This window comes from Rhamphochromis sp. 'chilingali' (genome assembly GCF_963969265.1).
Source record: "Rhamphochromis sp. 'chilingali' genome assembly, chromosome: 4".
Lineage (NCBI taxonomy): Eukaryota > Metazoa > Chordata > Actinopteri > Cichliformes > Cichlidae > Rhamphochromis > Rhamphochromis sp. 'chilingali'.
Window position 1 is genome coordinate 30,822,301 of NC_137948.1, and position 20,144 is coordinate 30,842,444.

General features: G+C 40.6%; 1 protein-coding gene across 1 annotated transcript in view; it reads right to left on the reverse strand.

Moving 5' to 3' along the window:
• The window catches only part of grin2ab (glutamate receptor, ionotropic, N-methyl D-aspartate 2A, b), a 131,885-nt gene that overhangs the window by 89,752 nt on the left and 21,989 nt on the right, over nt 1-20,144 (reverse strand). Inside the window, exons 3-4 of the mRNA XM_080879312.1 lie at nt 12,832-13,056; nt 12,580-12,738 (exon numbers count right to left, since the gene is read on the reverse strand). Of these exons, the coding sequence (XP_080735438.1) occupies nt 12,580-12,738; nt 12,832-13,056 (384 nt within the window). The remainder of the gene's footprint in view (nt 1-12,579; nt 12,739-12,831; nt 13,057-20,144) is intronic.

A 20,144-nucleotide genomic window follows, 5' to 3' on the forward strand; every position in this document is an offset into this window, starting at 1 on the left:
TGAATTAGGAGCTAGCTTTATCAAGCTAAGTGCGACCAGTGATGGATGTAGTTTGTTCAGCTGACATTCTCACAGGATGGTGGTACATCAGATGAGCCCTTGTTTTTATAGTATTGCCAGAGTTTTTATTTTAATTTATTTAATAAAATATTGATATTTATTGTCCCTGGATTGATGTCACGACGCAAATTATCGTGATAGTATACAGTATGTTTCCCCTCACCCATAACTGTTTGTATTCTTACTGTAATTATGTACTGTATTTGTAATTTTGGATAGAAAGTGGGTAAGTTATCAAAACTGACATATTCCCTGAGTAAAAATAGCAGCCATAGCTTAGATGTAAAGTGTGTGCCTGCCATCCTTTCTGAGTATAAATATAGAGTTTAAAGTCACGTCCAGGTAAATACACTCATTCTCTTAATTGATAGCACTGAATAAATAGCTATTATAGTCTATTATAGTAATGAATACATTGTGCACTGATATCCAGGGTCCTTTAATAGATAAACTGTAAAAAGAACCAAAGTAGAATGGCTTTAATGGATTGTGTTGACCTTTCAGACTGGTCGTCCACATCACTGGATGCAAATTATTTCACTTAAAGCAATCATGTGAAGAGTGGGAGCAGAAGGTCAGATCAGAGGAGCTTTTGTTTAACGGAAACAAATGGATTGCTCTTCTGTCATCCTTCAAGGCAGTGATCCGCTCATTCAGCAGTGTGCAGATTAAATGAAAAGCAACTTTTGCTAACGTGCTTATATCTACAAACGTTGACTTTTAAACAGGGACTGTTGTTATATGTCTTTTCCCCTTTTTTTTCTAGCATCTTTTTCCTTTTGTGATCAACATTTCACTAATAACTGTATTACTATAATAACAAAATCCATTTCATTGATGGTGGTGAAAAAAGAAAGAAAGAAAATCAAAAGATGCGTGTAAAGCACAGTTCACCAGAACTGAATAAGAGTATTATTTTTCTCCATGTTTTTGTTATCTTACTACTGTGCCTCAGTTGCCTTCTGCTTGAATTTGGATTTAATATCTCAAAGGAGGTCCAGTCAAGTAAAATTTATATGTTTTTTTTTATCAATCGTGTACTTAGAGCAATGTTTTCTTTTTCTTTTCTTTTTATCTCTCCACAGAAATGGACGGCAAAAGCATGAATTCCCAGATTGATCTTTAACAAGTCTGTAAGGTCTTGCCAGTTTGTTGTAGGTTTCTTTAGGACAACCTACAGAAAATCAAACTTCATAAACAGAAAATTCAAGGACAAGGAAAGTGGAACGTGTACTAAAAGGTAAGAACAAAAGTAAGAGAGAACATCATTGTTCACAGATAAAAAGCACTCCAAGTTAAAAGGTAATGATGATGAAAGGGAGACGTGTCAAAGCTGAAGATGTGGTTACTGAGGGCAAAATTCTGATATTGTTTTAGATAGGTAGATACCACTGTCATACATACCATACTGTATGTATGACTTTTAAAGACTATATATAAAACAGCATCCATGCATTCTCTTCAACTTGTCTAATTGAGGGTTGCATGGAGGCTGGAGCCTATCCCAGCTTTCAGGGAAGGTACAACCTGTAACAACCATCAGATTTGCACCTACAGTCAATTTAGACTGACCCCATGCATATCTCTGAACAGCGGGAGGAAGCTGGAGAGAACATGCAAACTCCACACAGAAACCTATGGTCCTCTTGCTGGGACACAACAGTGGAAACCACCTCATCACCAGGGCGCCCATTTTAATACAACATGATGTTCATTCATAAGTTCATAAGTTATTGTCTCTACTGTAGACAAATAAGGCAATAAGGTAGGAACAGCTTTACTGTCACGTCCAATTTTAAAACTCTGGGTTGGAAGTAGCAAAAATGCTCAGCTCAAAGCTTTAGGACTGCAGAGCAGTGGGGTCATGTCAAGGTTACTTAACAACTTGACTTTACTTCACAAAAAGTTTTCAGTTTTTTACTGAAAAAGAAAAAAATGATGATGTCGATTAACGTTACACAAGAGCCGGGGGATCTTTGTGTTTTCACCAAATCCACTTTGTTACATTTAGTAAAAGATACATGGTATCTAAAAGATTGTGGTATATCATCCGTCACAACATTGATCCTGCACATTGACAAACGATTGAGTATGACTGAGATGCCAAAACATCCTTAACAAGCATTCATATTTGACAAGTTGCGAGTGAGACCGACCACAACTGATGATGGCAGTGAAGCTTTTACAAAATGGCAGAATTTGACACCCAGCAAATTAAAACAGTCTGTAATACTTTGAGGCTCTAATGAAAAAAGCATCAACAGAAAACAGCATGACGAGGAGACGCGCTTCAGCTCTTTTTCTTCTTGGAAATGGTGACCTCGCCACCCGACAGCCAAGTTCCAATATCCTGTTTAACACAATAGGGCATAGACCAGCTGCTTTTTTAAATCTTTCAAGTTTCAAATATATTTCTTCAACCCACAAACAATTTTGATGAATTTTAATGAAATATGCTACAAATGTGATGTTTTTTTGGTCTTTTTGTTTGTCTCTCATTTTCAGTTGTCCATTTTCTGATTTGTGTCAGTGCACATTTTGTGCTGTTCTATGTTCAACAATGGAAAAAAAGCCATAAAAATTTTGTTTCTATTTGAGTTAAGCACATAGGATCTTTAATTATACTGCGTAGTAAAAGTAACCCTGTTTTTTTTTATAAAAGAGAAACAGATTGGATATAAAGTATGAACATGCCAAAGGTGGCAACACACACACAGTGTTAGATATTAAAGAGTTCTATAGGACCAAATATTAAGTGCATGTAGCACTTACTGGTACCTCTGAATGCACACGAGGTATTATTTTTATTGGTAACAGCTTTGATACACTTTATCATGTCAGCTGATGACAGCAAATGCTGCAACAGGAAATGACCTTAGATGAACTCGGTAAAGTTGATGTTTGAAGCAGTAAAATGCTGCCTAGTGATGAGCTGGCAGTGGCCACATATATTATTTCATCACCACTTTTAAGGGTAGGTGTGTAACATTAAAGCAATGATAGTCTTTGATGTGCTGCATCAGTTGGCAGATGTCTGGCTCCTCTGCAAACGGTGACTTCACTGTGCACTTAGGATAAGTCAAAGTCTGTTCGTCAGCTATGTCACATTCACAGACTTGATGAACAGAATATCAGCATAATGGGGGCTATTTCCAGGATAACCGTGATATGACCCACATTGTGGTATTGTTTAGTTTTAGTTTTAGTTTTTTTACTGCATTACCATAAGAAAGTGCCAAACAGAAACTGTAAACACATTTTTCCCCCTATGTGTTGACAAAACCGGAGTTTCCATTCACTAAACACATTTTTTAAAACAGTCTCCAAAGTGAATGACTCTAAAAACATCTCAGTGTAAAAGGAAAACTGAGGTTTTGGAAACAAAACAAATGAATTTCTGTACATAAAACTGAGAGACATTACTGTGAAATAGGCATGGGCACAACTCACCCACCGCAGATGGCTGCAACTCAGTCATATTTACACTCTGGGTGCTATAACATATATTTTATATTATACATATAGAATGTATGTATAATATAATCGTGTGTGACAGACAGTATTAGTCATGTGATAGACTGCTAACCTATCCAGGGTGTAACCTGCCTCTCGTCCTTTGATAACTGGACTAGCAACCCTGAACTGGATTAGCAGAAAAAATTGGATGGATGGATTCTTTAGAACTGTCTTCTGATTGGTTTGAATAGGAGGTGGGTGGGGCTTTCGTGAAAACAGCCAGGCAGGATCTTAAGGATATTCACTCTCTCTGATATCATAAAAAGCCAAGAGTATGAAAAATCCTGTCAGAAATTGAGCGAGCAGTATGAAGCCTGAACCTTTGGTTCACAGTAATTACATGTAAATACACCGGCCTCATTATTTCAGACTCTGGCCATGTTTAACAGTGTGTTTATTCCAGAAAATACTGAAGACCTCTTTTAATTTCTTTAACCTACATTTGAAATACACAGCATCTGCTTGCTGTGAATGTTGCTGCTTAGATGTTTGTCGACCAAAACAATAAGACAGAGAAGAGGCTTCCTATTTTTCAGGTATTTTAGTGTGGATAAAGACCTTTGCTAGTGTGGACATACTTCATATTTTTTTAATTAGTCATAATTGATTCACTATATTTGGAGAAAAAGACCTCAAATGTGGTTCACACTGCCAGTCGGTTGTGTCAAAGTGGTGCTCAGCCAAGCTCAAGGAACCAGGCATCAAACCCTGTGGAGCCAGAGAAGCACAGGAGCCAGGAAAACAGGACTAAATGATGTAGTCTGGTTTAGTCACCATTGCAACCATACTAACCGAGCTACTCTCTCTTTCCCTCCCTCCTCTTTTGAGGTTTTTTGTTATTTCTCTCACATACAGACCCACAAAGCCATCATCCAAGCATGCTTCACAGGCTTCAAGGCCAGCAAGACTTCCCAAATCCTTCTAACATGGCTGGCTGTTCTTCACACAACCTGAGCCTTCTGAGAATAACAACCACGGAAGTAAGAGTGGATAAAATGAAAAAACAGAAGAGAGAAGGATAAGGTGGCAGCACAAATGGAGATGTGTGGGAGAAGGGAAAAGCAGAGGAGGCTCAGAAAGAAACGTAGGACTGGAGGAGACAGGGAGATACGAAGGAAACAAATGGCAGAGAAAGGGAAAGAATTAGAGGTGAAAGCGTGGAAGAGCTCAGCGAGTGAATGACACAGTAATGTGTCTTCAGCAAGTGACAGCAGGTGAGGGGAGCAGGTGTTAAATATTAAAGAGTCGCAGCAGAGAACCTGGGCAAATGGCCCCTACTGATATGGGACATCCCAGGCTGGGACAGACGTGCACATCCACACACACACACACACCCACACACACATGCACACGCAGATACAGAGACACTAAGAGTAGCATCCGACCACAGTGGCAGAGCAAAGCAGAAAGAACATGCATGTTTAATTCACAACCCTCCATTTCAGCATGTTCCTGTTCCTACACACTGTGACCCTCTGCTCCCCCCTCCACACACACACACACACACACACATGTGAAAATAGAAAGTTTAAAGTCGAGATGAACAAGGCTGGCAGAGAATAAGCGAGCATATATGAGGCTGAGGTAAAGCCAACAACATGTCTTATTTCCCAAAGCAGTTTCTTTGAAATGGAAGCACAGCATTCCAAACTAATCCTGTTCCTCTCCCGGGCTTACACATACACTCTGTCCACATCCATTCCACGTTCCCTAACCATGTCTCTCTCCTAACTGCACAACATCAAACTTCCCACTGTTTATCCCCTGACACGCATTATGAGGGATGAGGAGGAGGCAGAGACTGGAAAAGAGAGAGAAAGACAGCTGGAAAGAGTGGACAGATCTCTAAGCTGTTTGTCTTTAATTAGGAGAAAAAAAGCATCTTGGTCTGCAGCTGGCAGAGGCTGATTTAACTCACTTAATTTCAGCCAAAATGTTGCTGTACAATAACAATGTAGGGTGATGGTGGATAAGGTTACTATCTAGAGGGCCAGTCTGTTACTAGTGTGCAACTGCAGAATAACCCTGAGGTATAAAGCTTCTTTTATAAGGTGTACCGCCAGGACTTATCAGAATTTCGGATAATAAAATTCTCAAAGCCACAAATATAGACAAAGACAAAATTACTGAACTGAGAACAAACAAACTGCCATACCTTTCATGTTTTTTACTGAACACACTGAGGAAAAAGTAAGCAAACAATTAAGGAAATGAGATTGGATGCGTAGGTTGCAGAGGTGCCTCTCTCTACAAAAAAAGGCAGACAAAATCTGGTTAAAGACAAAGTCTGCTTTTCTGAGGAAATATAGCTTTGTGTGAAGCATTCCTCGATGACAACAACTTTTAAAGGGGTTAGAAAATCTTTATAGAGACATATGAAGCTGGAAAGGCTGCAAAAGCTTCTTAAAAACCTAGCTGGTCATCAATCCACAAAGACAAGCTGTCAGCAAATGGAGGCAATTCTCCCTGGGAGTGGGCGTCCTGCAAAGATAACACCAAGAATACATTTTGAAATCCTGAAAGATTTGAAAAAGAACTCAAGGGTGACAAGAAAACACCAGCAAAAACTGTGTTCATGTATCATTGATGAGAAAAATCTGTATAAAAAAGATGTAATGGAATGGATAGCATGCAAACCACATTCAAAGTAGGTGTAGGTGTTAAAGAACACTTTGTTCTTTGGACAAAAATCCACAACACTATGATAAGGATGAAATTAACTGTACCCCGAAAACTTGTTCTAACTGTGAAGCACGGTGGAGTGAGCATCATGGTTGGGGGCTACTTTGGGTCCCAGATCCAGTGCAGTCTTTGGAGGAACAATCCACTCATTAATCCAATCTTAAGTCAGAAGCTGTATTTAAAGAGGACTGATGACAAGCAGTCCAAAATTCCTTTGTGCTTTGCAAGAAGCTACATGAAAGCCTGGTAGACGGTTCATTTAAATATGTGCTCACTTAAGCCATCTTGTTCCAGCAGCCCACTTCTCAGGGTGTAATTGTTCCTCAACACCTGACGTGGACCTTGCCAGGTGTGACGTCCGAGCCGGTATTGCTTCATATTTATGTCTCTTGCTCATGTTTGAGGGAGGCTTAGTTAGCATAGGGGGGGTCTAGCCTAGGGACCCTTACTGGATGTAGAAGTCCTGGTATGGAGTCAAACTCATAACTCCCGTTCCATATAGTCTTGCCACCAGAGATGGGCAGTAACGCGTTACTTGTAACGCGTTACTGCGTTATCAGATTACAGTAATCTGATTACTTTTTTCAAGTAACGAGTAAAGTAAGGGATTACTATTGCAAAAACGGTAATTAGATTACCGTTACTTTCCCGTAGGAACGCTGCGTTACTGCGTTACTAAAACCGTGATTTTTTGCGAGAATGTCTCACGACAGTGACGTAAGCGAGTGCGCCGTTAGTGACAACAGCTGTGTGCAGATCAACAATGGATCACATATCGATTGTGGGAGAGAGTATGAGCGTGCAGCGTTTAAAGCGTTTAAAGCGTGGAAGTACTTTGAGTTTGATTCCATAAAAAGTGACAAAAACATTAGCGTCCATCGTTCGTGGGAAGAAAACTTCTTTTTACAGTGAAAAAAAACCCCTAAACTTCCAAGCAAGCACCGAGTGCGCTACGACGTAATGGGAAACTCACAGAGAAACTCGCGGATTCTTCAACTGACCGCTGCGGCACACCTGCACCAGGGTAAACCTCCGCCTACCGCAGTCCTGCTTTACAGGTGAAAATAGAGCAACAGGACCGCTGAGTCTTTGACTTTATTTATTTTCTGCTGTGTTTTACTTGCATCTATTTGAAAGAGTGAGTGTAAACACAAAAAAGATTTTTATTTTATGTGCTGGAATGTGCAGAAAATAGGTTTAAATGTTAAACTAATTTATTCAAGTCAGAGAATGTTGCATATAATTAAATTTTTGCTTGATGCATAAAGTTAAAAGATTAAAACTGATAAAACAAGTTTTAAAAAGAGACTTTTCCATTTGATTACATTTTGTATGATGGATTATGCAGAAAAAGTAGAATTGGGCTGAAAGATCTATCGCTTTATCACCTCTTCAGGTTGTAAATCGTGTTTTAAAAAAGTAACTAAGTAACTAAGTAACTAAGTAATTAATTACTTTTGAAAATAAGTAATCAGTAAAGTAACGGGATTACTTTTTTGGGGAAGTAATCAGTAATTAGTTACTGATTACTTTTTTCAAGTAACTTGACCAACACTGCTTGCCACTACGCTATCCAGCTGCTTATTGAGCACAAGATCTATAGAGGCTGGGGTCTATCACACCAGGTGATAGATGTAGCAATACTGAATGATAGCAACATCAGGAAGAAGGACACGAAAAGCTGCAGAAGTACCAAGAGCTCAAAGAAGAGCTCGAGAAAATGTGGAGGGTAACAGTGGGGCCAGTGGTAGTCGGAGGGCTCGGTGCAGTGATCCCCAAGTTAGAATAGAATAGAATAGAATAGAATAGCCTTTATTGTCATTGTACAGAGTACAACGAAATTGGAGTGCCACTCCCTTGGTGCAAGTTTCAATAATAAATATAAATGTAAAATATAAAAAGTACAAAAAAACAATCGTTAGTACTCAAACAATAGTATGTACAATATATACAGGATAGCAGCATTAATATAATGACAGTATGAATAGGCGAGTGAATCTAGTAGATCCCAGGAATAACATTCAAGATCTCTGTCCAGAAGAGCGCAGTCCTAGCAGCTAAGATACTGCGCAGGATACTCCTCTTGTAGAGGACCCGAGCTTGAAGGATAGACCACCCGCAGTGGCGAGAGGGGAATAAAAAAAAATTATATATATTTTTAAAATGTATAAAATATTAAAATGACGTCATTTTAACGTCATTTTAACGAGATTAACACTGACAGCACTAAAATATATATAAAACTAACAGGACCTCTGCCTTTCCCTTACAGTATAAATACCTCATTGTATTTTTGGTGACTTAGTAGAAGATGGCCAAAAATTATGAGTAATCACTTCAGAAATCCTGGTAATTCCAAAGGATTCATGAAAGATTCTTGAAATCCATAAATCTGACAGAACAATCCTGCGCATAAGTCTCCAAGCTTCCCTCATTCCAATCTACAAGATGCTGAACAAAAGATAATCCCTGTACATACATGCACTATCCAAGCCAACTGGATGTGGTCATGCACCGTTATGTTATTACAGTACTTTATTATACAGAAGCCTGCAAAACCAGAAAAATGTACACATACAACAACCTTTAAGACTTTGCTTAACTGTGAGATATGGTAACCTGCCAAGATATCTGAAAAATGTATACATTAAAAAGCAATATTGCTTTTTTTAAAGGTGGCTGGGGGCACGAATTTCAATTCCCTGATTTGCTTCTAAGATAAACATTGTGGAGTAAAAATAAGCATAATTATTATTTTTATGAAAGTTGACCAAAATCACTGATACTGATGGTTCTGATCAGTTTAAAAATGGCCCCCAAAGCTACATTCTCACTACTATGAAAAAAAAAAAAAAAACTGAGCCAAACTCAAATTGACAAAAAACCTACTTGAAATATATATATATATAAATCCTCGTTTTAACACTTTTATTATTATTATTTTTTAAATAGAGAGTCATTGCCTTAAGTCACCTCACCCTGGTTCTTTATCAGTTTATATGAATCGCTGCAGTGCCCATCCCTGTTTATAGCTAATAAAAGTGACAACTGGAGAAAGCCTTTACTTGAAATGTGACACAATCATGACAGTTAAGTTGGCATTCTGGCAGCTTAACACTGCTTTAACACCAAGGATTTCACACTTGCACTGCCCACCTCTATGTATATCCATTATTTTAGAGCACAATTTTTTTTTCTTCTGTATTTTCTTGGCATCATCCTCTTCCTTCTGTTTTTGCTCTCCATCTAAAGCATGCTGTCTAAACTGATACTGTGGCCAGCTAACATACCCAAGGTACCACAGGAGGATCCGCTCATTTTTCCACTCCTCTAGTACAAACTTGATTGGCACACTAACAGAGTGAAGTGTATGTATACGTGGTGACAGAGAGCACACGACTCGCTCAAGCTGCAAAAAAGCACAATATTGTTTGTTAGTCCACAGTAATCAAGCTGAATTGTTACCAGCCCACTGGGATTTATTTCGATCCTCCAGATTATCGCTACACCACTGACAGCAGGTATGAAAGCAGTGGTCACACTGCCAAGAGATGTTTCACATAGCCAGACTTTTTTTTTCTTCCTCCACAGCAAATCATGTTTGCTGGAGTTGGTTTGTTTTTATTTTTCAAAGTCTTCAGACCATTCCTGCTTAAATGTGTCTGATGTTGTGAGATTAATGGGAGCTAATAGAGCTGAAAAAAAAAGTGCTGAAGGGGGTTATTGTGAAGCTGTCACGATCACAGAGGGAGCATCAAGTGCAAAGCATGTGTCAGCCTCACTGAGAGTCCTCGGCACCTCTGTAATTATTTTTAATAGGCGCCATCAGCAAATGCTGTAGCACACCAGTATGTCTGACGCTCAGAAATATTATCAAAAGAATCAATCGGTTAATAAACAAATAAATGCCAGCTATATTTTACACCTAATCAAATAAAAATACCAAACTTTTGATTGTTTCTTAAATGTAATATTTTTTGTTGAATTTATGTATTTGTATCTATTTATTAAGATTCTGAACAGTAACAGTATCCATTCACAAATGTGTAAAGAGGCCTTTTACATAGCATATCTGCCTCCCAAAGAAAATAATAGTTATCTATGACTAGCCGCCACATCTTGTTATTATCATGCCATGTGCATTGTAGCAGTTTTTATGTGACTCGCCTTATCTGCAAATATGCAATAAAAAACCTCTTATCTCAAAGAGGTGATCATGTCTCCCCTTTAAAATATACGCATCTCTTGTTAAAGGTACAGTGTGTAAAATATCACGACTACATGTCAGTGGACTGCAGATTACAGTCACCTGAGTCCTTCCAATTCAAGTGCATAATCCTAGCTATGGTGGCAACTCTGGTCGTTATTCATCTGTAGTGAGCGCAGGCTGCTGGTTCACTGTTTACCTCCACTGTCAATATAACAAGTGTATTCACTCTGGAGGGCGTACGAGTCAGTGAGTCAGTAAAGCTCATGTCTGTGCAATGACAGCAATACTGAAGTGAGTTGTTGACGATATATCAATAGCTAATGAAAACCTATAGTCCCAATCGTGTCTACAGGAAGCTTTAACACGCACAAGGAAGTTCACTTGTGCCCTCTCATGTCCTTTCCCTACATTTCTGATCTGACAAGGTAGATGTGAACTCGAGCAACCGCATGTCTGAGAATTTTCGATGATCTGCTCATTCACTGTTCTTCCATACCTGCCTGCTAGTGGGATGGTTTTGCCCCAATTTAAACCAGGCATGGAGTCTTTGTTATTTACAGGTAAACCCTGCAGGAGCTGTTGTGGAGGAGCTGGTTAGTTACAGGCCATACACACTCACTTTTACACCTGGGAGCTGCCAGAAATGACCGCTCTCTTGTACTTTTGGCCACCGAGCTGTTCAATTAGAGCAGTCGGGGGCTAAGTACCCTGTTTAATGGAACATTAACGGCAGCGATTGAGAGCGAGAAAAGTTTCGTTTATTTATTTCCCCTATCATTATAAACTCAGCGGGGAGTCCAAACTGCTGACCTTCACGTTACAACCACAGACCCCCTCACCTTCAAGCCAGTTCTGTCTCCTTTACCTCACTCCTCATTTCTGTTATCCTTCTTTCTTGTCTTTTTCTCTCGCACACGCTCGCGCACTGCATCCCCCGTCAAGGAGCACTTCAAAAGGCTGCTGTACTGCGGCAGTTATTGGTTCCTGTGTTTTGGCTGCTGTGCCCTGAGAGATTTAAAAGCTAAAGAACCAGTTGTGTTTGTCTGTCTGTCTGTCAATCAGCGAGGTCTACAGAGCCAGCACCAGAGAGAGAATTCAGCTTAGAAAGCCATGTACATCCTTAACTTTGCACTGAGCACCGCACCAAAATAAACACACACACATACGCACACAAACACACACACACACACACACACACACACACACACACACACACACACACACACACACACACACACACACACACACACACACACAAATACCCGTTCTTAAAAGATATCTCCTCTTTTTTCTTTTAAAACTAGAAATCTGTTTTTTTGTTGTTTTGTCGTTTTTGTTTTTTCTTGCATCCACTGAGCACTAGACATGATACAGCTACATACAGCTCAGGATTTCTTTTTCTTGTTCTTTCTTTTGGTTTTCTTTGGGGGTGGGGGGTTAGGCTTTGCATAGCCCAGTTCTAGACAAAGCAGAAAATGCATTATTACATATTTAAACAATCCTCGATCATCTGCTAAAATAAAAATGATGTACCAGAGGATGCAGCGTGCTCCATGCAAAGGCGTCTTCTGACCTTACAAACACCTCACTTCTAAATGTGCACTTTGTAACCTTTTAAAAGCCTAATTAACATAAAATTACTTCGGGTGATAGCAGCCATCAATTCAGAGCAATTAAAATTCTGTTTAACTTTGACAGCAGCATTTCCACTTTCAACTTAAACAAACACTAATCTGATGGAGCTGTTGATAGCACACACATCATTCAGAAACCTCCCAGTGTATTATTTTCTCATCTAGAGCATTCATTTATAAGACAAACAACCTCAAAGAGGCATCCCCAAAGTAACTCACTGGAAGCAAATGATTTTTTACTCATGTACCTACCAGCTGAGAACATGCAATTCACATGTGTAACGCATGGAGCTTAACATTTTTCATATTGGAAACCAAGTGGACTATATGGACTATATCAGTGCCACAAACATCTGGAAAACAAAACTTAATTGGGGTCCTTATTTTCACTTCCAAAAAACAAACACTGATGTATGCAAAGCAGTCCGCCTTGCATGTGTGTCCTCGAAATGGCCAACATTGCGTCAGGTCACTGACCTTGTCAGCCATAATCATAGAGGAGCCTCCGTGGACTCCCAGGACTGGAAGTTGAGTCTGAACGGACAGGAAGTCAAGGATCTGGGCAATGGCTTCCTGATCGGTGCCATCAGCAAACACGATGCCATGGAGACGAGTGCGAGAAAGAAGCTCACACACCTTGGGACAAAGTAAAACAAACTCTTGCATCAGTTTGTGGCAGGCGATGCATTCATGTGTGTAATGCTTGGTGAATGCCAATGCGTTTCTCACCTGTGTAATCACAGACTTTGGGTCTGTTTGGTTCATCTTCAGCGTGACCACGGAAACATCGAGCGCATCTTCGGGGCGCCGAGGTGGTCGGAGATCCTGGTCGATAACGGCGCGCGTCTGGCCCATGATCACGCCCACGCTGAGCCCTGGGGGCTTTTGGGATGCCACAGGCGCCATCATATGGGAAAGTAGGAGCAACATCCAGCCCACTACACCCATTATACCCTGTAAAACACAGACACACACACACATCAATACAAATAAGAACCAGTAACAGAACATTTTACTCCTGAAATGATGGCGGGGCTCATATACTGAGCCTGTAACAATATTTCTTTACCTTGACAAATTCTGCCTGTTATCAGCAGCATGTCACAGGTGCAGATGAGAGATGCAGCACCGTGCACTGTCAAGGTAAGAAAATACCTGTATATTCATATTTTATGAACATCTTAAATCTTAAAATAATAATCCTGGAGATCATAAAATCTATAGCCAAGACTTTTTAAGTAAAATAACCAACAAGTCACACAGTTTCCGCCACAAAAAGTGAAATCTTTACTATTTTAATGTAAAGAATGATTTTGAGTCATAAAAAAACAAGAACATGTTCAAATCTACAGTACTTTACTCCCTAATAGGCAGGATAAATTTTGGCAGTGTATTCACATGTCTTCAAAAGGCACAGAAGTGATATCAAAGCTTTCTCACAGACTGGGTTTTATTTATCTAAACACAGTGTGACTCAGATGCATTTAATGATTAATCTCAAGTGCAAAACCAAAGATTAGATGATAGGAAATGACTGCGACTAGAAGCCCATCATCCTCTTTTTGTCCTCTAGTGTTCAAAAATAACTTCTTTCAGTGTCAAAGTCGGCAACCGCATGGAGACCAGGGCTAAACCTAACTAACCGCTAATCGGCCTTCATGAGATGCCCCAAATCTCCCTTCCACTGTCTGCTTTTATTTGAACACAATCTATGCCTTCAGGCAGTATTCACAGCAAAGTGCCAGCTATTAACAGATAAAATAACCCCGAAATAAATAATCTGATTTTACCTCATTCCTGGGGTGGGGGATATGAGAGGAAACCAAAGTGCTAAAGGCCCACACAAGTGTCTGCATCAATCAGTAACATTTGCTGAGATGAAAATGCTCTTTAGCTCTATATCCTAACCAAATTCTAGTCTGAGACAAGCTCCTGCTCCCTGTTTCAGCTTACTCTGTATTACCTTCTTTTTTCTGTAATACGAGCAGATCTAAGAGAAGCAGATGAGTAGAGGAAATGCAGTGTGAAATGCCTTGGGCTGAATGAGAGCTAATGAAACCATGATGCAAATGCTACGTTGCATCTCAGCCAATTTCTTACACCGCCACAGTCCAGCAGAGCTGAAAAACACCCCAGGAGGAAACATCACGTCCACAAAATTAACCTACTGTCTTTTTATCTCTTCATTTTCCCCTCTCTTGGTTTTTAACTTTCCACCCATTTCTCCTAATCATCCGTATCTGTTCATTTTCTCTTAATGCACTCATGTTGTTTTTTCTTTTTATTTAATTTTTCCCAATCTGTCTTTCCAGCTGGGTTAGTATGTGTATCTGATCCATGTCATCTCACACCCGGTCTAATCAGGCCAGTTAGTGAAGGCAGTACTTTCCCAGCTTGCTCTCTCTGCCCTGGTGCCCACATACTAGCCCGGAGCTCCAGCAGCACTTAGCATACGCCGCTAAATCACACACCGCTACACTCCTGTCCCAGGGAATTAGTGTCAGCTCCAACCAATGGGACAAGATTACACTAACTTTCCCTGAAGTTAGCATCAGAGCTAACATAACTGGGAGTCAGAGTGTGCTGCACCGCAGTTTTCAAAACGGTCAACGTAGCTGGAAAACTTTGGGTCACTGAGTGCTCACGCTGTCTTGGAGGATTTGCATTTGTGCTTAAAATCACATCCTCTGACTCCTGTGATGTGTCATGAGGGATAACTGTTAGCATTCATGCTAATGTTGCCAGATGAGGGCCAAGCAAGATCTTAATGAAGTAAAATGTTCAGTGAGATAATTCTCTGCCAACAAAAATTGGTGTTCACTCTTTAAAAAAATGACTATGAAAAGGAATTTTTATTTTTTCCCCCAGTGGCTGATTTACTGCAGTGGAACAGACTGCAAGGAGCTTTTTCATTTGTGATTATTAAACATGCTTTCTAAATTGAACAAGTTTGCCTCCAAGCAGGAAATAAGCCTCGTCTAAAAGAACAAAAAATTTTGTTTTCGTAGCTGAACTTGAATCTAGATTTGTGAAAATGATGTATCTGTCAAAAATCGAGACAACACACCCAATGTTCGAGCAGGATCTCGCATTAACGGGCCCCTCAAGCCGCAGCTTCAGTGACAGTGAATCAGAGGATGTCTGCGTGCATGCTGTAACACAACCCAGAGTGATTTTCCTCGGATATAAGCACATTTTGTGGTTCAATAATGTTAGCCCCAACTCCTATTAAATAAAGCTCATGTGGGCGTAATTGCTTAAATCTATCAGTCCACAATTTCATCCTTTCATTCATCGCCAATGAAGCAGACCTACATAGTGCCTCTACATGACAACACAAATTATGCTCTGTTTCCCCAAAATACCTTAAAGTGGTATTCCACTCGATATCTCTCCTTAAACCTTCAGAGGCCTCTTGTAACAGATTAAGCTTAGTCAGTCACTGATGGAATTTAAGTGACAAAAGTCATTTGCACAAATATGCAAACAGTTTTTGGTGGAGATTCTCTTTTAGGCATCTGTCATACAAATCTGAATTGTGCGTGTGGAAATGCTGCTTCGTGTTAGAGTTGATCAAATTTGTCTTGCTATTTTTCTAACTAAGGATCTGCTGTCATATGCGTAAAGCTGACAGGCATTTATATAGCACCCTACTAACCTGACTAACCACTCAAATCTATCTATTCACACACATGAAACTCTCATCTATCACATTGACACGCTGATGGATCCATCAGGGCTATTTGGAATTCAGCATCGTGCTCAGAAACTGGAAGGGCCAGTGATCGAAACCCCTACCGCCGACCTCCTGATTAGCGCCCAGCCTTCTCTACCTCCTTAGGCACAACCTTCCTATGTCAAGTGTTCAGTGCAGTGTAAGAGCTCAACATTGTATTATACAGTCAGATTTCGAATATGGTCAAATCGGTGGTCAGCAACAATGCAGCTGCAGTGGAGAGCTTAGAGAGGGAGGAAGAAAATGAGTCCAATAACAAATCAGTAAAACAGGCCTCTTTAGTGCTCCTCTTCATCATGCTGTAGCAATAATATTGTTCTCAACGGTATTGGTACAGAAACACCTGGGAAATGTGTTGCCCTTTTCCTGAGAAAGCATGTAGCAGCGATCGCTATTAAATCTACTTTTGCTTAAGGGCGAGTTTCTTTAGCGAGAGAAAACGTTAAACTGCACATTAACGGGAGCACAAACGCAGGGTTTTTTGCATTATATCAAACCGGTAGGTTGTTCTCCGCACTCTCAGGGTTCAATAACTTAAAACATATTAGCATTTCTTTTGATATGCACAGCCCCGGTGGTAGCACAGGACAACAACTTCCAAACTAAAATATCTCACCACCCTCTTTCTAGTGTGAGTGATACATAAAAGCTTCTTTTTTTATCATAAAAATATATATATATTTTCAGTTTGGTATGTTTATCCCTGTAATACCCGGTTCTAAAATATTAGTGTCAGGGCCAGATTTATGTGCATATTTGAACTGGCAATCTGCATGAAATTAGCGTCTGATTTTCTAAAGCAGAAGCTAATTATCAGTAACTGGGACTGTCTTTAGGTGCTTTCCGCCTGTAAACGAGATCTCCAAAGATGCACCTCAACAGTGAAACTAGGATGCAGAGGGGTGATAAATCAAGAAAGAAATCAAGCCTAGAAAAGCAAATAAAAATGTGCTGATACTGAAATAAAGGTCCCCCATTAAAGGAAGTTTTTAACTTTCCGAACCATTTACTGAGGTCTTGATTAAACGCTAAGTTAGAAAATTACTGGAGCATGTGAGGCAGGAGTCACTCGGAACATAAAATGTTTGGGGAAATAAAAGCCACGGCAGCTTAGATCAAGATCAACATCACAATCTCCACAGTGGCTTCGCTCGAATTAGCTCTGGTGTCAAGTTCAAGTTCAGCTTTAATGATCTCAGCTTTCCATCCTGCTACTCTGCACAACCTTCCTTTAACAGCTCATTTCAAATCTGAGACTCATCCTCCCAACGCTGACCCCTGACTATTGGGCGAGCCTTAATAAATGTACCAGAATGTGTAGTCGACCACAAAATGTGCACTCTCCCTCTGATGTCTGCGCAGTCCCTTAAATGCTAATTGCATTTGCATTAAGAAGAGAGGCACACAAGCTGGATGCACACAAGCTGCATCTCATACTGCGCTTCCAGGCCGATGCACCCGGTCGATAAATAACACGCACGCCAAAAAAACTTGCACTGATGTCGGCTTTCATACTTGCTTATGACTTGACGAGACTGGCAATGTTAGCAGCGTTGTCTTAAGAATCTGGCAGCCAGTGCATAATGCATACATATATGAGAAGGATGAAGAAAAAGGAGTCCGTGTCTCTGTTGAAGAGAGCAGTTCAGCGTTTGGAAAGATTATAGTGCACAGAAGTTAAAAGAAGAGTTGGCCACCCACCTTTATTGTTTCTAAGTTTTATTTGGCTGCAATACTACTGTGAGAAGCTAACCATGCTCGTCACATTACCAGCCAGTCTGTGCTAAACTGTGTCTCAGTTGGAAAAAACTTGCAGATGGCAGTGTGACGTCTTCAGGGGCATATTTCAGGAAAATGTTTTAAAAGGTGTGGAATCCTTGAAAAAGAAAAAAAACTCTGAGCTTGCCTTTTTATACACACACTGTATATACAGTATATATACAGTGTATGTGTATATATATATATATATATATATATATATATATGAGGCTGTACGCTAAGCGGAAGGAAGGGGGCCGGGGACTGGTGAGTGTCAGCACCACAGTCCAGGATGAGACAACGAACATCCAAGAATACATTAGGAAGATGGCCCCAACTGACCGAGTGCTCAGTGAATACCTCAGGCAGCAGAAACCCAAGAAAGAGGAGGGAGACGAGGAACCATCATGGAAGGACAGGCCCCTGCACGGTATGTACCACCGGCAGATAGAGGAGGTGGCTGATATCCAGAAATCCTACCAGTGGCTGGACAAAGCTGGACTGAAAGACAGCACAGAGGCACTAATCATGGCAGCACAAGAACAAGCTCTGAGTACAAGATCCATAGAGGCTGGGGTCTATCACACCAGGCAAGACCCCAGGTGCAGGCTGTGTAAAGATGCCCCAGAGACAATCCAGCACATAACAGCAGGGTGCAAGATGCTAGCAGGCAAGGCATACATGGAACGCCATAACCAAGTGGCCGGCATAGTGTACAGGAACATCTGTGCCGAGTACAACCTGGAAGTCCCGAGGTCAAAATGGGAGATGCCCCCAAGGGTGGTGGAGAATGACCGAGCTAAGATCCTGTGGGACTTCCAGATACAGACGGACAAAATGGTGGTGGCTAACCAACCGGACATAGTGGTGGTAGACAAACAGAAGAAGACGGCCGTAGTGATCGATGTAGCGGTTCCGAATGACAGCAATATCAGGAAGAAGGAACACGAGAAGCTGGAGAAATACCAAGGGCTCAGAGAAGAGCTCGAGAAGATGTGGAGGGTGAAGGTAACGGTGGTCCCCGTGGTAATCGGAGCACTAGGTGCGGTGACTCCCAAGCTAGGCGAGTGGCTCCAGCAGATCCCCGGAACAACATCGGAGATCTCTGTCCAGAAGAGCGCAGTCCTGGGAACAGCTAAGATACTGCGCAGGACCCTCAAGCTCCCAGGCCTCTGGTAGAGGACCTGAGCTTGAAGGATAAACCGCCCGCAGGGGCGTGCTGGGTGTAGTATATATACATACATATATATATATGCATTAAATTCTACCTTTCAGAAGTAAGTTTGAATCAGTGTGAATCAGCAAATGTCTTGAGTCATTTACAGTCTTGTCTTTTAACTGAGCCAGTGCACTGTCACCCTAATATAGATTATTGAGTTTGGACACAGAGCGACTGTAGCCTGTGATGTTTACACAGACCTCGGCAAGGCAGAGACGCTAATGTGTGACTGATGGGAGCAGAACTGCACGAAGTCACCCAACATCTCGGGCACGCTGGCTGCTGTAAACATGTCAGACGTGGTGTGGAGTTGGTCTAATGCAGGTAAACAAGTGGCAAGCACTATCATTAGGTATCAATGTCAGATTTACAGAAAGGAAATGGCTGGAAGGGGTGAATATCGTTCAATGGATGTTTCTTCTTTTTTTCACTGCTGCACAGACAGTAAATAAATCAATGCGTGTGCATGTTTCTGATTTGTTAAGGACTCCTAAGAGACAATTTGTAGACAGACAGCTGAATTTAGCACCGTAAGACTGCAGTATTTGCCCATAATCTGCTTGTTTTCAGGTTCAAGTATCGTGAGAAACCTGAATGCTTAAAGAGAGAAAGTGTTTTTTGAATGAAATTTATAGCAAGGCGAGTAAATATTGAAACTAGGCACACACACACACACACACACACACACACACACACACACACACACACACACACTTAGACACACACACTCTCAAACACTACACACTACATTTAATGGGTATGAAAAATGAGACTGACAGCTTAACATTCATCCGTCTGTCATTTAGCATTTAAATCAATTTTAGCTGATAAAAGTGATATTTTACAAAAGTCACTAGAAATACAGCACTTGCAGCTGACATTCATGGCACTGAGCGCTTAATGGTGATGCTGGAATTATCTACATCAGATATGTCATTTTAATTGTGATAATATACATCAAAAGTATTTGATACTTTGCAGCTATGCCTTTCCTTTATGTAGGTTTTACCCCATCTGTTGGCAACCAATTAAATCTCTCCATTCATTTCAGACACAAAGAAGCAGATAAGTAAGAACCTACAGCCAGCGGCTAGTTGCTTTAGCTTAACATAAAGACTGCAAACAAAGGGAAACAGATGGCCAACATAAAGAGAAAATCTGCAGATATTACTGAATGAGTTAAATGGAACAAGAATCCGTCGGGTAACAGGAGCAAACCTATATTGTGGAGATCAGGATCAGACAGGAGGAGAATCAGTAGTTTGCCTTTTAATTACTTGGGCTGCATCCTCGACAATAACCTAGTAATGAGGTGCAGCTTAGCCTGCT